General features: G+C 43.8%; 1 protein-coding gene across 3 annotated transcripts in view; it reads left to right on the forward strand.

Moving 5' to 3' along the window:
• Nucleotides 1-16,485, forward strand: part of PLEKHH2 (pleckstrin homology, MyTH4 and FERM domain containing H2) — a 111,986-nt gene that overhangs the window by 25,022 nt on the left and 70,479 nt on the right. For all 3 annotated transcript variants that reach the window (XM_053311769.1, XM_053311778.1, XM_053311786.1), the window contains 4 exons: nt 8,965-9,048; nt 9,590-9,671; nt 11,092-11,274; nt 15,341-16,308. In XM_053311769.1, the coding sequence (XP_053167744.1) occupies nt 8,965-9,048; nt 9,590-9,671; nt 11,092-11,274; nt 15,341-16,308 (1,317 nt within the window). The remainder of the gene's footprint in view (nt 1-8,964; nt 9,049-9,589; nt 9,672-11,091; nt 11,275-15,340; nt 16,309-16,485) is intronic.

Here is a 16,485-nt window from a genome sequence, read left to right on the forward strand (position 1 = left end):
TATGTGTTTGTGTGTCCTGTTCTATTGGAACCCAATGTGGTACTAGCATAAGAGCAACCATAATGGTATAATACTGGTACAGCAGCAACCCTAGGCCCTGCAGCATATCACTATAGGAGGATAGTTCTGTGATCTGGAGTGTGATCTGTTGAGCTCCATTAGAAATGGGTTCTGTGCCTGCACGGAAGCCTCTTGGTATGGAATGCCACAGCTCCTCGTGGCATTTCCGCCCCACCCCACATGACCATGTGGCTGCTATTTAAGGCAGGAAGAACGGCAGCGTTCCCGTCCCTTTTCTATCAGTCACTTAGTTGCTGCGGCTCCTCATTCTGGTTCTTCTTTTTCTGACGAGTTCTAAAAATAAATAAAATTCCATATCAACTTCTTGGAACTCCTGGCAGTTTTTCAAGCAAAGAGAACAATTTGGATATTATTTTATTTTATTTCTATACCACCCTTCCAAAAAATGGCTCAGGGCAGTTTACACAGGGCTCACAATCTAAAAGGGCTCACAATCTAAAAGAAAAGTAAGATAGACACTATCAACAGTCACTGGAGGTACTGTGCTGGGGGTGGATAGGGCCAGTTACTGGATAGTGATTCCAGTGACATACATAAAGATTGGTTCTGTGCCTGCGCAGACCAACTTCAGGTAGTGTTTGTTAGCTTCTTGTGACGCTCCTAACTGCTGCTGCGCGTGCCTGCATTACCTCTTGCAGTGGTTGGGCGTCTCTCATCAGTTTCTTTCTGACCGCCACAGCATTCAGACCTTCAATTGTTGTTCTGCTCATTAGTATCAAACTCATTTTTGGATAATTCTCGGCTTGAAACTCGGACCGTTTGACTATCCTTTGCCTACCCCTTCAAAAAACAAACAAACCCCCAAACCCATCGGATATTGGCTTGACACAGACTGGTAATTTGATGATGGCTTGTGTTAAGATATTACTCTCGTAATATACTTGGTTTGACCTTGGACTGTTGTGACCACTCATTTTGACCCTCTTGCCCATAAGCGGGAAGCCCAGAGAAAAAAACACCTTTAAGAGGTGCGTGGACTGCAAGGGGAAGCTCCCCTCCACAGACGGCCACTAATTTTTCCTACTGTGTTTGGGAGAGGGGCATAAGGCCGCGGCTTGTTCCATCTGCACAGGCTCTCCAAACAACCTTTGAAAAACAGATCGGCGTGCCTTAAAGTTGCCTTGATGGAGAATGCCCTTAGCCCTCAGCTGCAATGTTCCACTTCCATGGCTGCCTCGGGAACTGTTACTCCATCGCAGTCTAAACTCCCGGGATCGGGAATGGCCCCTACAACATCGGGCCATACGGGCCGCGCAAACAGCATGCTAGCCCAAAGCGCAAATGAAAGTCTTCTTCGGAGGATTCACCTCCTAAGAAGCATAGAAGATGTTGACATAGTCACTCTTCAGAGGCAACACCGTCCCCAACAGGACTTTAGACGCCTAAAGCACAACACCTCACAATCTCCCTATCACCGGCGTTGACACCTCGTCTCTCCCCCTCGACCCCACATAGGGCCTCGACATCGAGGACCGACGGGGAGACTCACCACTCCAGAGATAAAACCAGCTCTTCTATGACTTTGGGAAAGAGACCAGCTGCAGCGGCGCATGCTTCAGCATCAGGGAGATCAGGCTCAACTGTCTCAGCATCAAGAAAGTCAACACCGAGGGGTTCGAAATCCAACCCAACCAAACATCGGGAACAACCCATAGACGTTGAAGCTGTACCAATAGAGGTGAAGGAGATGACCATCGATGTCGAGGATGACACAATTCGCAATACTGAGGGCAAGAAATGCCATGATATCAAGGATGACATCGAGGACGCCACTGAGGGCAATGTGGATAGCGGGAAAACCGCAGAGAGCTCCATGGCATTGGACCCGGAGGCAGATGTGCTTCGCCTTCTTCACTCAGAAGAGACCACCACCTCATCTTCCACCTTTAGAGGCTTTCTCCATCCAGGCCTCTACATCGACAATGATGATGGTGCACAAGGGGTGGCCACAATACCAAGGACCCCTACATATGTCAGCCCTTCAAGGGGGTCATGCCTGTTGCTCCATGGGGGATGGGGGGACAGTGCCATGAAATCTGTCATGCTGTCCCCAGAAGAATACATTTAATTCAGGGAATGGTGGCTTCGGAGTCAACATACAATGCACTGCATGACACAGGTTACTCCAGAGCACCAGTGGAACACAGAACTGGCCACAGGCTCCAAGGACCACATGAGGGAGTCGCAACCACTAAAACCTAAAGCACGGACAGTGTCTATACAGACGAGCTTCCCTCCACTGCCCTGCCGCATGACCGTGCAGACAACTCAGACTACTCCCAGGAGGCAGGTAGACAAGACTACACCCACCTCGAAGGTGAATTGTCTCGCAACTTTCAGAAAAAGCTACTCTACCACTAGCCACCTATTCAGACTCCACGGATAGTACAGATGAAGAGAGTGATTCCTCGGACATGACAGAGAACGATTCGGAGCTGTGTCTGCCAGAGCCCAGCCAGAATGTTGCAGCACAGCCATCCATCTCCCCGACGGAGAAGTTAAAGACTTACCATCAGCAGATCACTGAGATGGCAGAAGTGCTAGAGCTGGACTTGAAACAAAAGTCAGCAGATCTGGACGATCCAGTATATATTTTTATGAAAAGAGCTCCTGGCCTCCTGCCAGTTTACCTCACTATGCTGCTGGTGATCTCTAATGCAGCAAAGTCGGCCTGGGAGGTAATACAAACATCAGCCCCAACCTCCAAAAAACTGGAAACTCTCTACTGCATCCAGGAAGAGTTATTTTTTTAAAAAAATTATTAGATTTATATACCGCCTTTCATTAAAAACAATCACAAGGCGGTTTACAAAAATGAATATTTACGTAATATTTACATAAACACCTGGTGCCGAATTCCCTCATGATAGACTGCGCATCGACTTCGAGATCTGGTCGTCAGCATACCACACCTTCGGACAAAGAAGGCCGCAAGCTAGATGTCCTCGAGAGGCAGACATATTCCACGTCCTTCCTCTCTATTAAAACAGCCAACTACATCAAAGGTCTTTTTGCTGAATCCACAGATGACACTATGGAGCAGTGGAGAAAATTTGGGGGGAAAAAACAACTTTTATGACCCCCAAAATTACATCAAATGGGTATCAACCACACCAGAGGTGACAGGGCAGTTTCTGCCGTGGGGACCACAGAGAATATAGATGTCCTTATGGCTGCTATAACCGTAAGCTTTATGCTGCTAGGAACAGGCCAGACCAACAGAACAAGAATAAGAATGCCCAGCAGGGTAAGCAGCACCTGTGACCTGGGCCACTGCCCGCTACAACTTGAACAATGCTCGCAAATTACCACTCCAACACTTTAACGGCCTCACCATCGGCCACTTGAATGGCCTTACCATTGGCCACCACAGGGACAACCAATCCCTTGTGGTTAGCCAGTATTCCCATCAAGCCGACAAGTCATGCCCAAGCATGGCGCCATATAACATCAGACCAGTGGGTCTTGTGCATAGTCCATATAGGATATGCTGTTGAATTCAAGACTCTGCCAGAGTTCACAGGGATACAATACACCCCCGAGATGGAAGCTCTGAGGGATGAGGTTGAGGTGTTGTTGGAAAAACAGGCAATCTCACCTGTTCAGTGGGCTCAGAGGCAGACGGGCTTCTACTCTAGATATTTACAGATCCCCAAAAGGGATGGGGGCATTCGCCCTATAATGGACTTGAGGGGTTTAAATTGGTATGTCGATGTGCGTAGGTTCTGTATGATAACGTTGCAAGCAATTCTCCCTCTACTTCAGGGAGAGGGGTGGATTGCGACGTTGGATTTAAAAGATGCCCACTTCCACATTGGCATGCAAGTAAATCACCGAAAGTACTTATGGTTCACAGTGGGCTCAGAAATCTATGAGTACAACGTCTTGCCCTCCGGCCTGGTAACTGTGCCTAGGGTATTTACGAAATGTATGGCAGTCATTGTTGCCTGTCTGAGAATTCAAGGCATCTCGATTTCCCCTTTTTTAGACAACTGGCTCATCACTGACGACTGGCGTGGACGGAAGAGCGATTGACCGCATACGTGCTAATGGTGACAACCCTCCTGGAGTAGCTGGGGGTGAACATCAGCTGGAAAAAAACAGATCTGTAACTGACCAAGAGACTACTTTACATAGGTGCTGTACTCGACATGGATGCCCAGAGGGTGTACCTACCAGAAGACCGGTATTAGTGCATCTGCAGCATGTTGGCGCGGTTCCAAGTTGCCCCACGACAAAACACCAAACCGAGCCAGGTCCTCCTGGGCCTGATGGTGTCCTGCACCACCATGGTGAGGTACGCGAAACTCAGAATGAGAAAGCTACAGTCTTGGTACCTACAGGTTTTCCAGCCCAATGTCGACTCCCTCGAGAGGGCCACTTACACATAAACTTTCTGGAGCTCCTGGCAGCTTACAAGGTGCTACACTCATTCCAGCACTTGGTGTGCAGCCACACGGTTCTTCTACAGATGGACAACATGACCACAATTGCCTACATGAACAATCAAGGAGGCTCCATCTCCATGCCTCTGTGCCGGCTCAGTCTGCAGATTTGGAACTGGTGTATAGTGCGCGGCATGCACCTGATTGCCATCTATATCAGGGGACAGGACAATGTTCTGGCAGATGCCTTGAGCAGGACCCCAGTTCTCCATCAACATGAATGGGAATTGAATCCAGAGATACTACAAGATCTGTTTGCAACATGGGGGACTCCAATGGTCGACCTCTTCACTTCTAAAACAAGAAATGCAAACAGAATTGTTCCAGGATGGTGCTGGGAGAGCACTCCAAAGGCAATGCCTTCCAGTTCCTGTGGACTCACAGTATCTTTTATTTGTATCCACCTTACCCACTTCTGAACAGGGTGGTGGCCAGGTTACTGCAATATGGATCCAAGGCGATTGTCATCACCCCATGGTGGCTCTGGCAGCCGTGGTTTCTGCAGTTGCTCAATCTTGCAGGCGGCTGTCACAGGAGGCTGTCTCAATGGCAAGATTTAATTTATCAGGACGACAAATGAGTGCTGTACCTGAACCTCACTGTCCTGAACCTCATGGCATGGAAGATAGGCTTCTGAGGAAAATCTTGCGGAACTATAGAAAGGAGTCCACTTGGGAAAAGTATCATGCCAAGTGGAAGCGGTTTGCATCATATGTGGCCTCCAGACACTTTGGGCCTCAGGATGCTACTTTAAGGTGCTGCTTTATCTCACTAGCCTACAGACTCAGGACTTGGCCAACATCTCTCTCAAGGCAGCAAATTCCACTCGATACAAAGGTTGGGATGGAAAGATGGTATTTACACATCCTCATTGTAAAGCCTTCATGAAAGGTATAAACAATCTGTACCCACCTGTCAGAGCACTAGTAGAGAAGTGGAGTCTGTCCCTAGTGCTATCATCATTGACAGAGAAATTGTTCGAGCCCATGGCAATGACAACACTGCAATTGGTAACTTTAAAGACTGTGTTCTTGATTGCCATTATCTCCGCAAAGAGAGTTAGCGAACTGCTGGTGATGCGTATCGACAAACCATACACCAAGATCTACCCAGAAAAGGTGGTAATGAGGTTAGACCCGGACTTCCACCCAAAGATCATCACGGACTTCTACTCAACTGCGATATAGTTGTCCCAACCTTCTTCAGAAATCCATCCATGCCACTAGAATGGGCCATGTACTCCTTAGATGTGCACAGGGCACTCCTCTTCTATTTAAGAAGGACAGAAAGACAAAACAAGACAAAACACTTGTTTGTTACTCTGAAAAGTCAGCGCAAGGGTCACCAACCCTTGTGTCAGCGACTGTCATTTTGGCTAATTGAGGTCATAAAGAAGGTCTACCAGTTGCAGAAGGTGACACTGCTGAAAGTGATCAAAGCACACTCCACTAGACCTTATTTTACCTCAGCAGCTCACCTGTCAGGCATGAAGTACAAGGACATCTGCACAGCAGCCTCATGTGTATCAAATCACACCTTCGTCAGGCACTACACCTTAGACATGCATTCTGCAGCGGTGGCAAATTTTGGCAGTGCAGTGTTAAAAAGAGTATTGCCATAACTTGCAGCACCCACCACCAGGGGAGTAGCCTGTGATTCACCCATCTTTATGTATGTCGCTGGAATCACTGTCTAGATAAACAGGTTTCTTACCTGTAACAGATGATCTGGTAGTGATTCCGCGACATTCATAAAACCCGCCCATCTGTCCCCACTTCAGACTGCAAGCAAGAGATTCAGTGCCATGCCAACCTGTCAATCAAAAGGACCAAGCGATTTCCAATCAATCTATAGTGCCGAACAAACTTATCAATCATAAGGGGCCAGGCAATCCTGGCACACGAAGGTGCCAAACACTCCTATCAATCAAATGATCCACAGAGACGATAATCAAGAAACTGAAGAGAGATTCCCAACTGCTGCAAGAGGGACTGCAGGCAAGTGCAGAGGTGGTTAGGGGCGAACACGACCCGAAGTTGGTCTGCACAGGTGCAGAACCCATCTTTATGAATGTCGCGGAATCACTACCAGATCATCTGTTACAGGTAACAACCTGTTTTTCTTACCAATGCCCAGAGGCAACATGGTGCAGCTCCAACTTGACAACACCACTGCGATTGCCTATCTCAACAGGTAACGGGGGGACTTTATCCAGATTTCTCTGTGCCGTAAGCATCCAAATCTGGCACTGGTGCATTCAAAATCACATCCATCCCCAAGCCATACACATGAAGGGGATGGACAATGTACTGGTGGATGACCTTAATTGGTCCTTTACCCAAATGAGTCAGCCCAGTTGGGAAATAGACCAAGTATATATAACACTGACTATCAGAGCCTGGGTTTTCCCCAGGATAGATTTATTTGCAACGTCACTCAATATCAAATGCAAAAGATATTGCTCGAAAGCGAGACATGAACTGCGGTCTCTGGGGGATGCATTCCAGATGGACTGGACCCAGGAGCATGTCTACATGTACCCCCCTCTTCTGCTCATAGGGGAGGTGGTTGCAAAGCCACTAATTTGTCAAGCAGCATGCATTCTGATAACACCGTGGTGGCCAAGACAGTCTTGGTTTCCACTGCTTCTCAGACTGTCCTACCACACTTACAGAAGTCTTCCTCAGTTTCCAAACCTACTGTCCCGTGAGGGCAGCCTGGTGCTGCACCCAGACATAGCCACATTGAAACGAACAGCATTGAGGATAGGCTACTAAATGACATTATGTTAAACCAAAGAAAGTCTTCCACTAGAAAGAACTACACTAGCAAGTTTGAAAGATGTTACACATCTTCAAAGGGTTTTCACTCTCTTAAAGCATCTGTCAGACAAGTGCTATTATACCTTCTCTGAAATCAGCTGACTTATCCAATGTATCAATCAAGGTGCACTTGGCAGCTATCTCAGCCAAACATCTGGGTTGGGATGGGAAGTCTGTCTTCTTTCACCCCAGCTGCAAGAGCTTCCTAAAAGGTCTTAGTAATTTATATACACCAATAAGACAACCAATAGAACAGTGGAGCATTTCTTTAGTTCTCTCTGCCTTGACAGAGATCCTGTTTGAACCAATATCCTCAACAGATATAAAACTGGTCGTCTTAAAAATTGCATTCCTAGTGGCACTCACTACTGTTTGCAGAGTCAGTGAGCTGACAGCATTGTGCATGGATAAGCCGTACACAAGATTTACCCTGACAAGGTGTTGCTGCATACAGATGAGTCTTTCCTATCTAAGGTAGTATCTGGTTTTCACCTAAACCAAGACATCGTGCTGCCTACCTTCTTCAGGTCTCCAACCATTTCTCTTGACAAGGCTCTGCACTCGCTAGACATCAGAAGGGCTCTCTTATTTTATTTGGCAAGGACCAATTCTATACGAAAAACAAAGAGGCTGTTTGTCTCATATAAAGGAAAGTCACAAGGCCACTGCATTTCAAGAATGCTTATCTCACTGGCTGGTGGAGCTTATCCTACTAACATATAAGCATCAGAAGCTGGAACCACCAAAGTCCATAAGGGTGCATTCCACCAGTGCCTATGCAGCATTAGCTGCCCATCTATCTGGCATATTCTTCAAGGACATCTGCAAAGCCGCAACCTGGTCATCAGAAATGCCCTTTGTTAAACATTATGCCAATGACTTGCGCTCTGCAGCGAAGGCTGACTTCGGGAGAGGTGTTCTTAAAAGGGTGTTACAGTGACTACTGCTCCTTCCACCTGAATGAGCTAACTAAACACCCTTTTCTAATGGAGCTCAACGGATCATACTTCAGATAAACACCTGTAAACTACCTGTAACTGATGATCTGGTAGTGATCCATAGACATCCAGTAGACCCTCCCAGACCTCCCAACTGCAGTAGTTTAAGTCTCTATGATAGAACTCACCTGTCTCTTAAGCAAGGATGGTGGCCTGCTACAGTGGTCATCCAGGAACTGGAATACTGGCATTGTTCCCGCCTTAAATAGCATCCATGTGGTCACGTGGGGCGGGGCAGAAATGCCATGAGGAGCTGTGACATTCCACACCAAGAGACTTCCACGCAGGCACAGAACCCATTTCTAATGGATGTCAACAGATCACTACTAGATCATCAGTTACAGGTAAGCAATCTCTTTTTCTCAGTAGTTGGACGAGAGACAGATTAGAGTGGCCCAGCAGTTGGTCTTTGGAGATGTGGACCTCAATTTGTGTTGCTTTTTCTATAAGATTAATTTGAGTGGATCAGAGTTGGATACTTGTAACCTGCTTGTAATAATATATATTACTTTAGCTGCCAAGGCCTAAAACATAGCTTGATTCTCAAGTGACTAAAGAAGTTTTTTTAGGTTCTAGGATACAAATAGCAAAAAGGCTGACTCTGTCTTATGGTTTTAGAAACAAATAAGAATGCAAGAGGCAAAAGTTATAGAAGAGAAAGCGGCTAAGATAAAAGAATGGGTGACATTCAAGCTCCATGAGGTGAGTCTTGTGACATGTGAGTAAAATGTATGGATGAAGTTGTACAGCCACTTGAAATCAATTGAACTTTTCAAGTATAAATATGCAGTAAATTAAATATTTGGGTAAGCATTTCTTCAGAAACCCAACAGATTTAATTGGGTAAGGATTTCTTCATCATAAGGGACGTTTGTCCTCTGTTAACCAAGTGACAACTCAGACCCATGCACAGACAAAAACCTGAATGAAATCGTGAGTGTTCCATTAGCCCACAGCTACCATTTCTTAAGCTGACCTGACACTAGTAAAAGGTTTTGTTAGCTTATCAATTTTGTGGTCCTATTTGCAAGGCTAAAGTTGAATGTTAAACTACTACATGAACAAGTCTTGTTTTACAGTGTGGGAGGCAGCAACTGTGTTGCACTTAGGCACAGGCAAGATGTACAAGTATAGCTTGAAATACTGTTGCATCATGGAAGGTGAAAGAAAATGACAGCTTTCCTTTGGAAAAAAATTTCAGTGCTTTAGTTTTGAGAGGGAATTTCTATCTGTATCCTTTCAGCTAGAAGTGGAGAACCAGAATCTTCGCCTGATCAGCCAAAACCAAACTGAAGAGATGAGGATATTGCAGATTAAATTGCAAGGTAAATGAAGCAAATTCTCTAAAAATAGGTGTAAGTTTAATATGATGCATATCATTATTAAGAGAAAAATTCCAGTTTCATTTACGTGAGTAGTCTTATGGACTATTTTTTACTCTAATAGGCACTCCTTTACATTGATACCAATTTTTAAATACATATTTTACATAGTTTATTTATTTAGCACTCCAGACACTTGAAGTCCAGAGCGTAGGGTTGGTCTACCCATCAATCCCAATTGTTAGACCAGCTTGCCTTTCCCCCAAGAAGAGCTGGTCTACCAGTTGGACTGGTGGGTAGACGAGCCCTCTGCTCCAGACTTGGCGCATCTGCCCACCTCAGAGGACTGGTCTACCCGGGTAGACCAGTCCTCCGAGGCAGGCTGACATGTGAAGTCCAGAGTGGAGGGCTGGTCTACCCACCAGTCCCAATTGGTAGATCAGCTCTCCACAGAAGAAAGTGCCATTTTGAGGCCCATTTTCCCTGGAAAAATGGCCTTCAAAATGGCAGTCAGATCACTCAAATCTGTTTGAGTAATTTGCGGTTGATTTGTTGAGGCAGTCAGCCAAGCTGGCTGTTCTTAATCAATCAATCTGAGTATTTTGCAATTCAAGATCGAATCACAAAAATTGATTCGTGCACATCCCTAGTGGCCTTTGTTCCACAAAAGCCAATGCCACAATAAGCCTGTTAGTCTGTAAGGTGTCACAAGATTATTTGATGTTTTTATGTACCAGAGAATAAAGCTTTAGCTTTGAGTTGGTGGTTTTTATCCCTTCTGACTGGAGAGAATGCTTCATCTAGCCAGATTATGGCCAAAGTATGAGGAGCCTGCCGACACTAATATAATACAGAAATTTTAAGATTCTGTGACAAAAGTTCTCAAAAACAGGGAGCAAGATGACAAGATGATCACTAAATTGTAGAAGGGCCTTAAGTGAAGAAGTGCATAGATGGGCAGCATAATTGGGTTTTTGTTAAAGAAGCCAGACTTTCCTCATTGTACATGTAGAGGTTAAGATTTCTGTTCTTTGTTAGCAGGACAAAAAAACCAAAAAGAACACCCACACAATTGCTGGCTGTTCATCTCCCACTTCCACTTAATCAACTAATTGCTGCATATATTTCATCCATCCATCGATTCATTCATCAGTGGAAGGGAAGCAGTAGCAAGTTGCTTCCCTGGGAAAGCTTACAGAATCCATCTTTTTTTCCCCCCAGTTTACAAATCAATATAGATTTTTCTTCTCTGCTTACACACATTCATATTTCTTTAGTAAAGAGAAATGCCAGATTTCCTTAATCATAGGAAATGTTTCAGTCTCCATCAAAATGCTTGGTCTTAACAGTATTTAAATAAAGATATACTAATATATTATGCTTGAAGACACTAAACCTCAATGTATGTTTTATTACTGCACAGAGATTCAGGGGAAGAAATCTGTTCCTTCGGCACAAAAACCTGGAGAAGGCCAAAGGCTGAGCAGTTTAACTTTTGGGTGCTTCCTAAACAGAGCAAGAAGTCCTCAGCAAGTTGCTAAACCTGAAGATACAAGCAATTCCACATCCAAGCAAGCTGAACTTAGTGAAGGCAATGAAATTTTAGGTACTTGCGGTATAGTTTTTAAAGTGACCATCAAATCAGTCCTCAACAGATTTACTTAAAATTGATTTTCCATTTATTTCAGTGGAACTCACTTCCAAAGGAGCTTGCTGCACAAATTTGCATCTATTCTCTACTTAAACCAGTCCATGTGTACTTAAGTGAACTGTAATGCTTTTTTTCTATTTCTTAATCCCTTTAAACTCTCAGGAGTTTAATATACACAGGAGTAAAATACTCTGTCTAAGTATACACAGTGGCTGACATCTTAACTAATGAATCACTTGTGCTTCTAGGACTGGAGGGGCACAACAGAAGCCCTCACACTTCACCCCTGTCCCCCTGTGTGGGGGAACACTGCACAAGAGCCTTTAATCTCTGAAGCATGGGGAGCGCTCTGGAAGGGTCAGCGATGTGTTTCCATTATTGCAGAGTCTTTCAGGAGCTGCGTTCACACAATGGGATGGAATATATATATATATATTTATTTATTGTTAAATTTATATGCCGCCTTTCATTAAAAACAATCCCAAGGCAGTTTACCCAGAATTTTAAAACAAGATTATAAAAATAACAAAATTAAAATACTAAGCTAAAATATAAAACAAATCTGATTAAAGATTTAAAATACAAGCATAAAAACAGTACAAAATACAAAGAAGCAGCAGCAGAGAGTAGGCGGTCCCTTAGGTATCCCGGGCCCAACCTATTAAGTTCCCATTGTGCCCTCGCAGCCCCTAAAAGTGCAAGTGCTGTGTTAGTTTGGATGTCAGTCAGTGTCTTAACATTGGGGGGAAACTATTTTTTTACTGCTGCCACCAGCTGGTATTTAATTTATATTAGGGAGCTAGTCAAGTCAGTCTTAAAAAGATAGGCCATTGTGAAAACCTGTATCAATCCTAATAAAAGGAGAGGTTAAAACTTGCTGGCTTGGCTATGAGGCCCTTTGGTTGAATGAATATTTTCATAAAATAGAAGCATTATCTTGTGTAAAACGAGAGAATTAACTTGATTTTGGCTCTCCACCACAAACTTCCAATTGCACTGGGAGACCCAGGGTTAGCAGCAGCTACAACCTTGTGACAAGCTAATTTCAAGTGTTTGCAGTAGTATTTTGAGACACAGTATTGGCATAACACACTGCAGGCCTGCTTGAATGTCATCTTATCTCCTCAAGGGGAGGAGGACAGTTTCCCAGCCCATCTTGCCTCCAAATGCTTAAAGTTGTGTGTTCAGCTATTAGACATAGCTGAACGCTTTCAAAAAAACCTTGAAATGCCTTCGATACTGTTTTAAGAAGCCCAGAGTATGTGTGTTCCCCTCCACTTCCATCAAAAGTTGCATTGTAAAGATGAGAAAGTGGCTTTCTCAAAGCTAGCTGTCCTCCTTCTTTTGAGAAAAAGAGATATTCACAGGTTGGAACAGAATTTCCATTTTTTTAATGCTCCTGCTACAAATCCTAGGAATACATTCTAAATGTCCTAAAATACAATTAAAAAATAAACCAATATTCCAAAAATTCTGCTCTGGACTGGTTAAGCTGAGGTTTATTAAGAGCAGTGCAGCTGCATGATATTGCATTGTGGTTGCTCCAGCAATATTTCATATTGGAATATAAACCTTTGTGTTTAAAAAGAAAATGAAGACATCCTACAACCTGAATGTATGTGTCATTTTGAAGGAACGATTCTTATTTGTCTTTCCATTTGAATTCCTTCCAGTTAAGCAGGAACTCTTAGTTTAACTCGGTGTTAATGTCTCTGCCAGTGTAATATTTAACTGCACTTAAAGCAGGGAAAACGAACTGGCTCCAGAGAAAAAGTGATCTTAGTAGTTATCCACTGGTTCCAAGCATAAAAGGTGATATTCTATTTCTATTATAAGGTTCATACTTTTCTTATTGTTAGAAGCGCTCTAATAATCCTTGGATTGTCTCACTTTCTGAATGAAGATGTTTTAGAATATTTCGGTTATGATAGAGGATAGTGTTCCCTGTCTTCCTTTACAAGGTTGGCACATCCCAATTTTCTTTCTTGGTATGTTAAAGTATTTTAATTTGAAATGTGAGCATTGGAGCTTGGATAGCCCACTCTCTATATTAGCTAGCTTGGAGTTCTTGCATTTGAAATTGGCAAGCAAGTTCTTTTCTTGCTTTCAGGTGTGTTAGCTTGATTCCAAAACTTTCTAATACCAGCAAATAAATGCTTAGGATGAGATCTACCTGTTTGCTGCATCAATAACACTGCACTTATTTTTTTTAAATATATATTTATATCCCGCTCTTCCTCCAAGGGGCCCAGAGCGGTGTACTACATACTTGAGTTTCTCTTTCACAACAACCCTGTGAAGTAGGTTAGGCTGAGAGAGAGGTGACTGGCCCAGAGTCACCCAGCTAGTATCATGGCTGAATGGGGATTTGAACATGGGTCTCCCCGGTCCTAGTCCAGCACTCTAACCACTACACCACGCTGGCTCCCATACATACAGGGATGTATGTAATATATACATTACAGGATATATTATATTGCAGGATATATTACAGGAATGCTAGTCTGTGTTTGTATGCAGTTTTGCTGGTGTAAATATTTGGGTTTGGGGTGTCAGGTCAGATTATTCCTGCTTAAGGAAACTAACTAGTTTGTGGCTTAGATGGTCAATTAAGCATAGTTTCTATGGCTTTTTCCTTCTTTGAAGTGAAACCCCCTGCATTCATTGAAACTTGCTTGAGGGAAATTACTTATGATTACAGCTTATCTTTATAGCCTGATCTTATGAGTTGTTATGCAGAAACAACAGTACACATAATTGGATGGTAGGGTCCCAGGGCAGACAGTGGGCAGAGGTGTATTGAAAAAGAGTTTGGCTGCAGCCAGCTGCAATTCAAAACAAGCTAGGTAGAAGCCTTAGAGGGGAGAGTCTATCTTTTTAAAATTTGCCTGGCTCACTTTAGCAGCAGCTATCGGACCTGTTGCACTAATATTTTCTTTCTTGGCATTGGTGCGGCAAGCTTTGCCTTGGGTTTCTCTAGTTCTAGTGGCATGGGTTGGGGATATCACCTTTACCTATAGGATGTAGACTGATGAACTCTGCATCAGTGTTTTTATTTTTAATACGAGTATTCAGGGACTTTTTATGACAAGTAGGAAGATAGGAAACTGCCATATACTGAGTCAGACCATTGGTCTATCAAGCTCAGTATTGTCTTCACAGACTGGCAGCAGCTTCTCCAAGGTTGCAGGCAGGAATCTCTTTCAGCCCTATCTTGGAGAAGCCAGGGAGGGAACTTTAAACCTTCTGCTCTTCCCAGAGCAGCTTCATCCCCTGAGGGGAAATATCTTGCAGTGCTCACACATCAAGTCTCCCATTAATATACAACCAGGGCAGACCCTGCTTAGCTATGGGGAGAAGTCATGCTTGCTACCACAAGACCAGCTCTCCTCTCCAGCTGCTGGTCAACTCTGCCTCCCTTGCCAAGAACAGAGTGCTCTAATTGGATGCAGTTCATCAAGTAGGAACAAAAGTAGGCCTACACCTGCAGCAAAATGAGGTGGTAGAATCTTGAAGAGGCATAGTGGATTGTACTAATTCAACCTGTAGTTGGCAAAGCAATTTTTAATGCCTCTCCACCACCACTGTTAAAAAAAAAAAAAATCACTGTAAATTAAAACAACAACAAAAAAGCTAGCTTCTTGGGGTGGCCACTTCCTGCCATGCTGGTTCAATACTTTCAGGAGGAAGTTTTTCTCTGGTTGTTGTTGTTTTAAATCCGGGGAAGCATTAATAACTGGCACACCTACCTCCAGTCTACCAGTCTCCAATACTGTCCAGTCTACCACCTAATTCTGCTGCAAATGTACTGGTAGATCAGGCTGTAGACTCTTAAGATGAAGCTGCCCATATCTTATGCAACCCTGTATGCTGCTCACACAAACTATTGCTATTTCCTTGATTGGAAACATCAGAGAGTTTAAACTTAACCTTGCTTGCGCATCTTGATTATGAATTGCAATCCACTTTAAACTACTTCATTTAAAATAGTTTTGCTAGACATTATCTACTACTTTTCCAGAGAAAGAAATCCAAGAAACATCCCTTGCCGCCCAAATGTATGGGAGTAATAGAGGTCCAAAGCCACTGCAACAAAGCTCTTGTGGACCAGAACAGAGACAGGCACTAATGTCAAAAGATCTAGACAGCAATGTGTCAAAGAACTCTTGTATAACAGTAAGTGACTGGAGCTCTGATGAGGATGAAGGAGGAAAAGGAAGATCAAAATCCAGGTGTATATCTACCCTTTCAAGTCACACATCTGAAGAAGGCACAGGCTACAGCAGAATTGGGAGTGAAATGTATTTGACAGCATCTGATGACAGCAGTTCTTTTTTGGAAGAAGAGAGCTTTGGAGCTCAGGGAAGTGTACACAAAAAACTATATTCCTGGCAACAAGGGTCTCCATGGAAAAGCCAGAACCACCTAGTCGGAAAGATCAACTTGGAATCCTTCAGCAAAAAGGAAGATAGCTTTTCAGATGAACTAAATAAGAGATTTCAATCCCAGAGGCTAGATTATTCATCTTCTTCTAGTGAGGCAAATACCCCAAGTCCAATTTTAACTCCTGCACTAGCACCTAAGCACCCAGCATTGGTGCTGGCAGCAGACTTTCAGCCTGGAAGGCAACTGGATTCTCCATCTAATCTGCCACCACCAAAGCTGAGGACTCCCAGTGTCTTCACCATAAGTGCAGCATTAGCAAAAAAACATTTCAGCCAGCCTCCTCTGTGTTCTGACAAAATGTTTGGCAGAAACAGAAATGCTATAAGTATGATACGTCCTTTCAAGCCGCAGGAAACAGACATTGATCAAGTGGATGGGGAAGGGACAGATGTGCTAGAGAAAATGGAAATTAGCTGCAATGACGAATTGTTTACCTATGACTCCTGTGAAACTCCACATGCAGAAGCCCTGGACTCTGGTGATGCAAGGAAAACTACTAGCTGCAAGCCCCCTACTCCTCCACTGCATCGATTCCCTTCTTGGGTAAGTTAAAATTTCTATATTATAATATTTCACTATGCTAATTTAACCAGAACTGGCTCACATCATGTTTCTTCTCTCTCTCTCTCCCTCTCCATATACAATGGAAAATCCAATTCATGTATGTGTATATGTATATATACATATATACATATACTTACATATATACTAGCTTTAAGT

This window comes from Hemicordylus capensis, chromosome 1 (genome assembly GCF_027244095.1).
Source record: "Hemicordylus capensis ecotype Gifberg chromosome 1, rHemCap1.1.pri, whole genome shotgun sequence".
Taxonomy (NCBI): Eukaryota; Metazoa; Chordata; class Lepidosauria; order Squamata; family Cordylidae; genus Hemicordylus; species Hemicordylus capensis.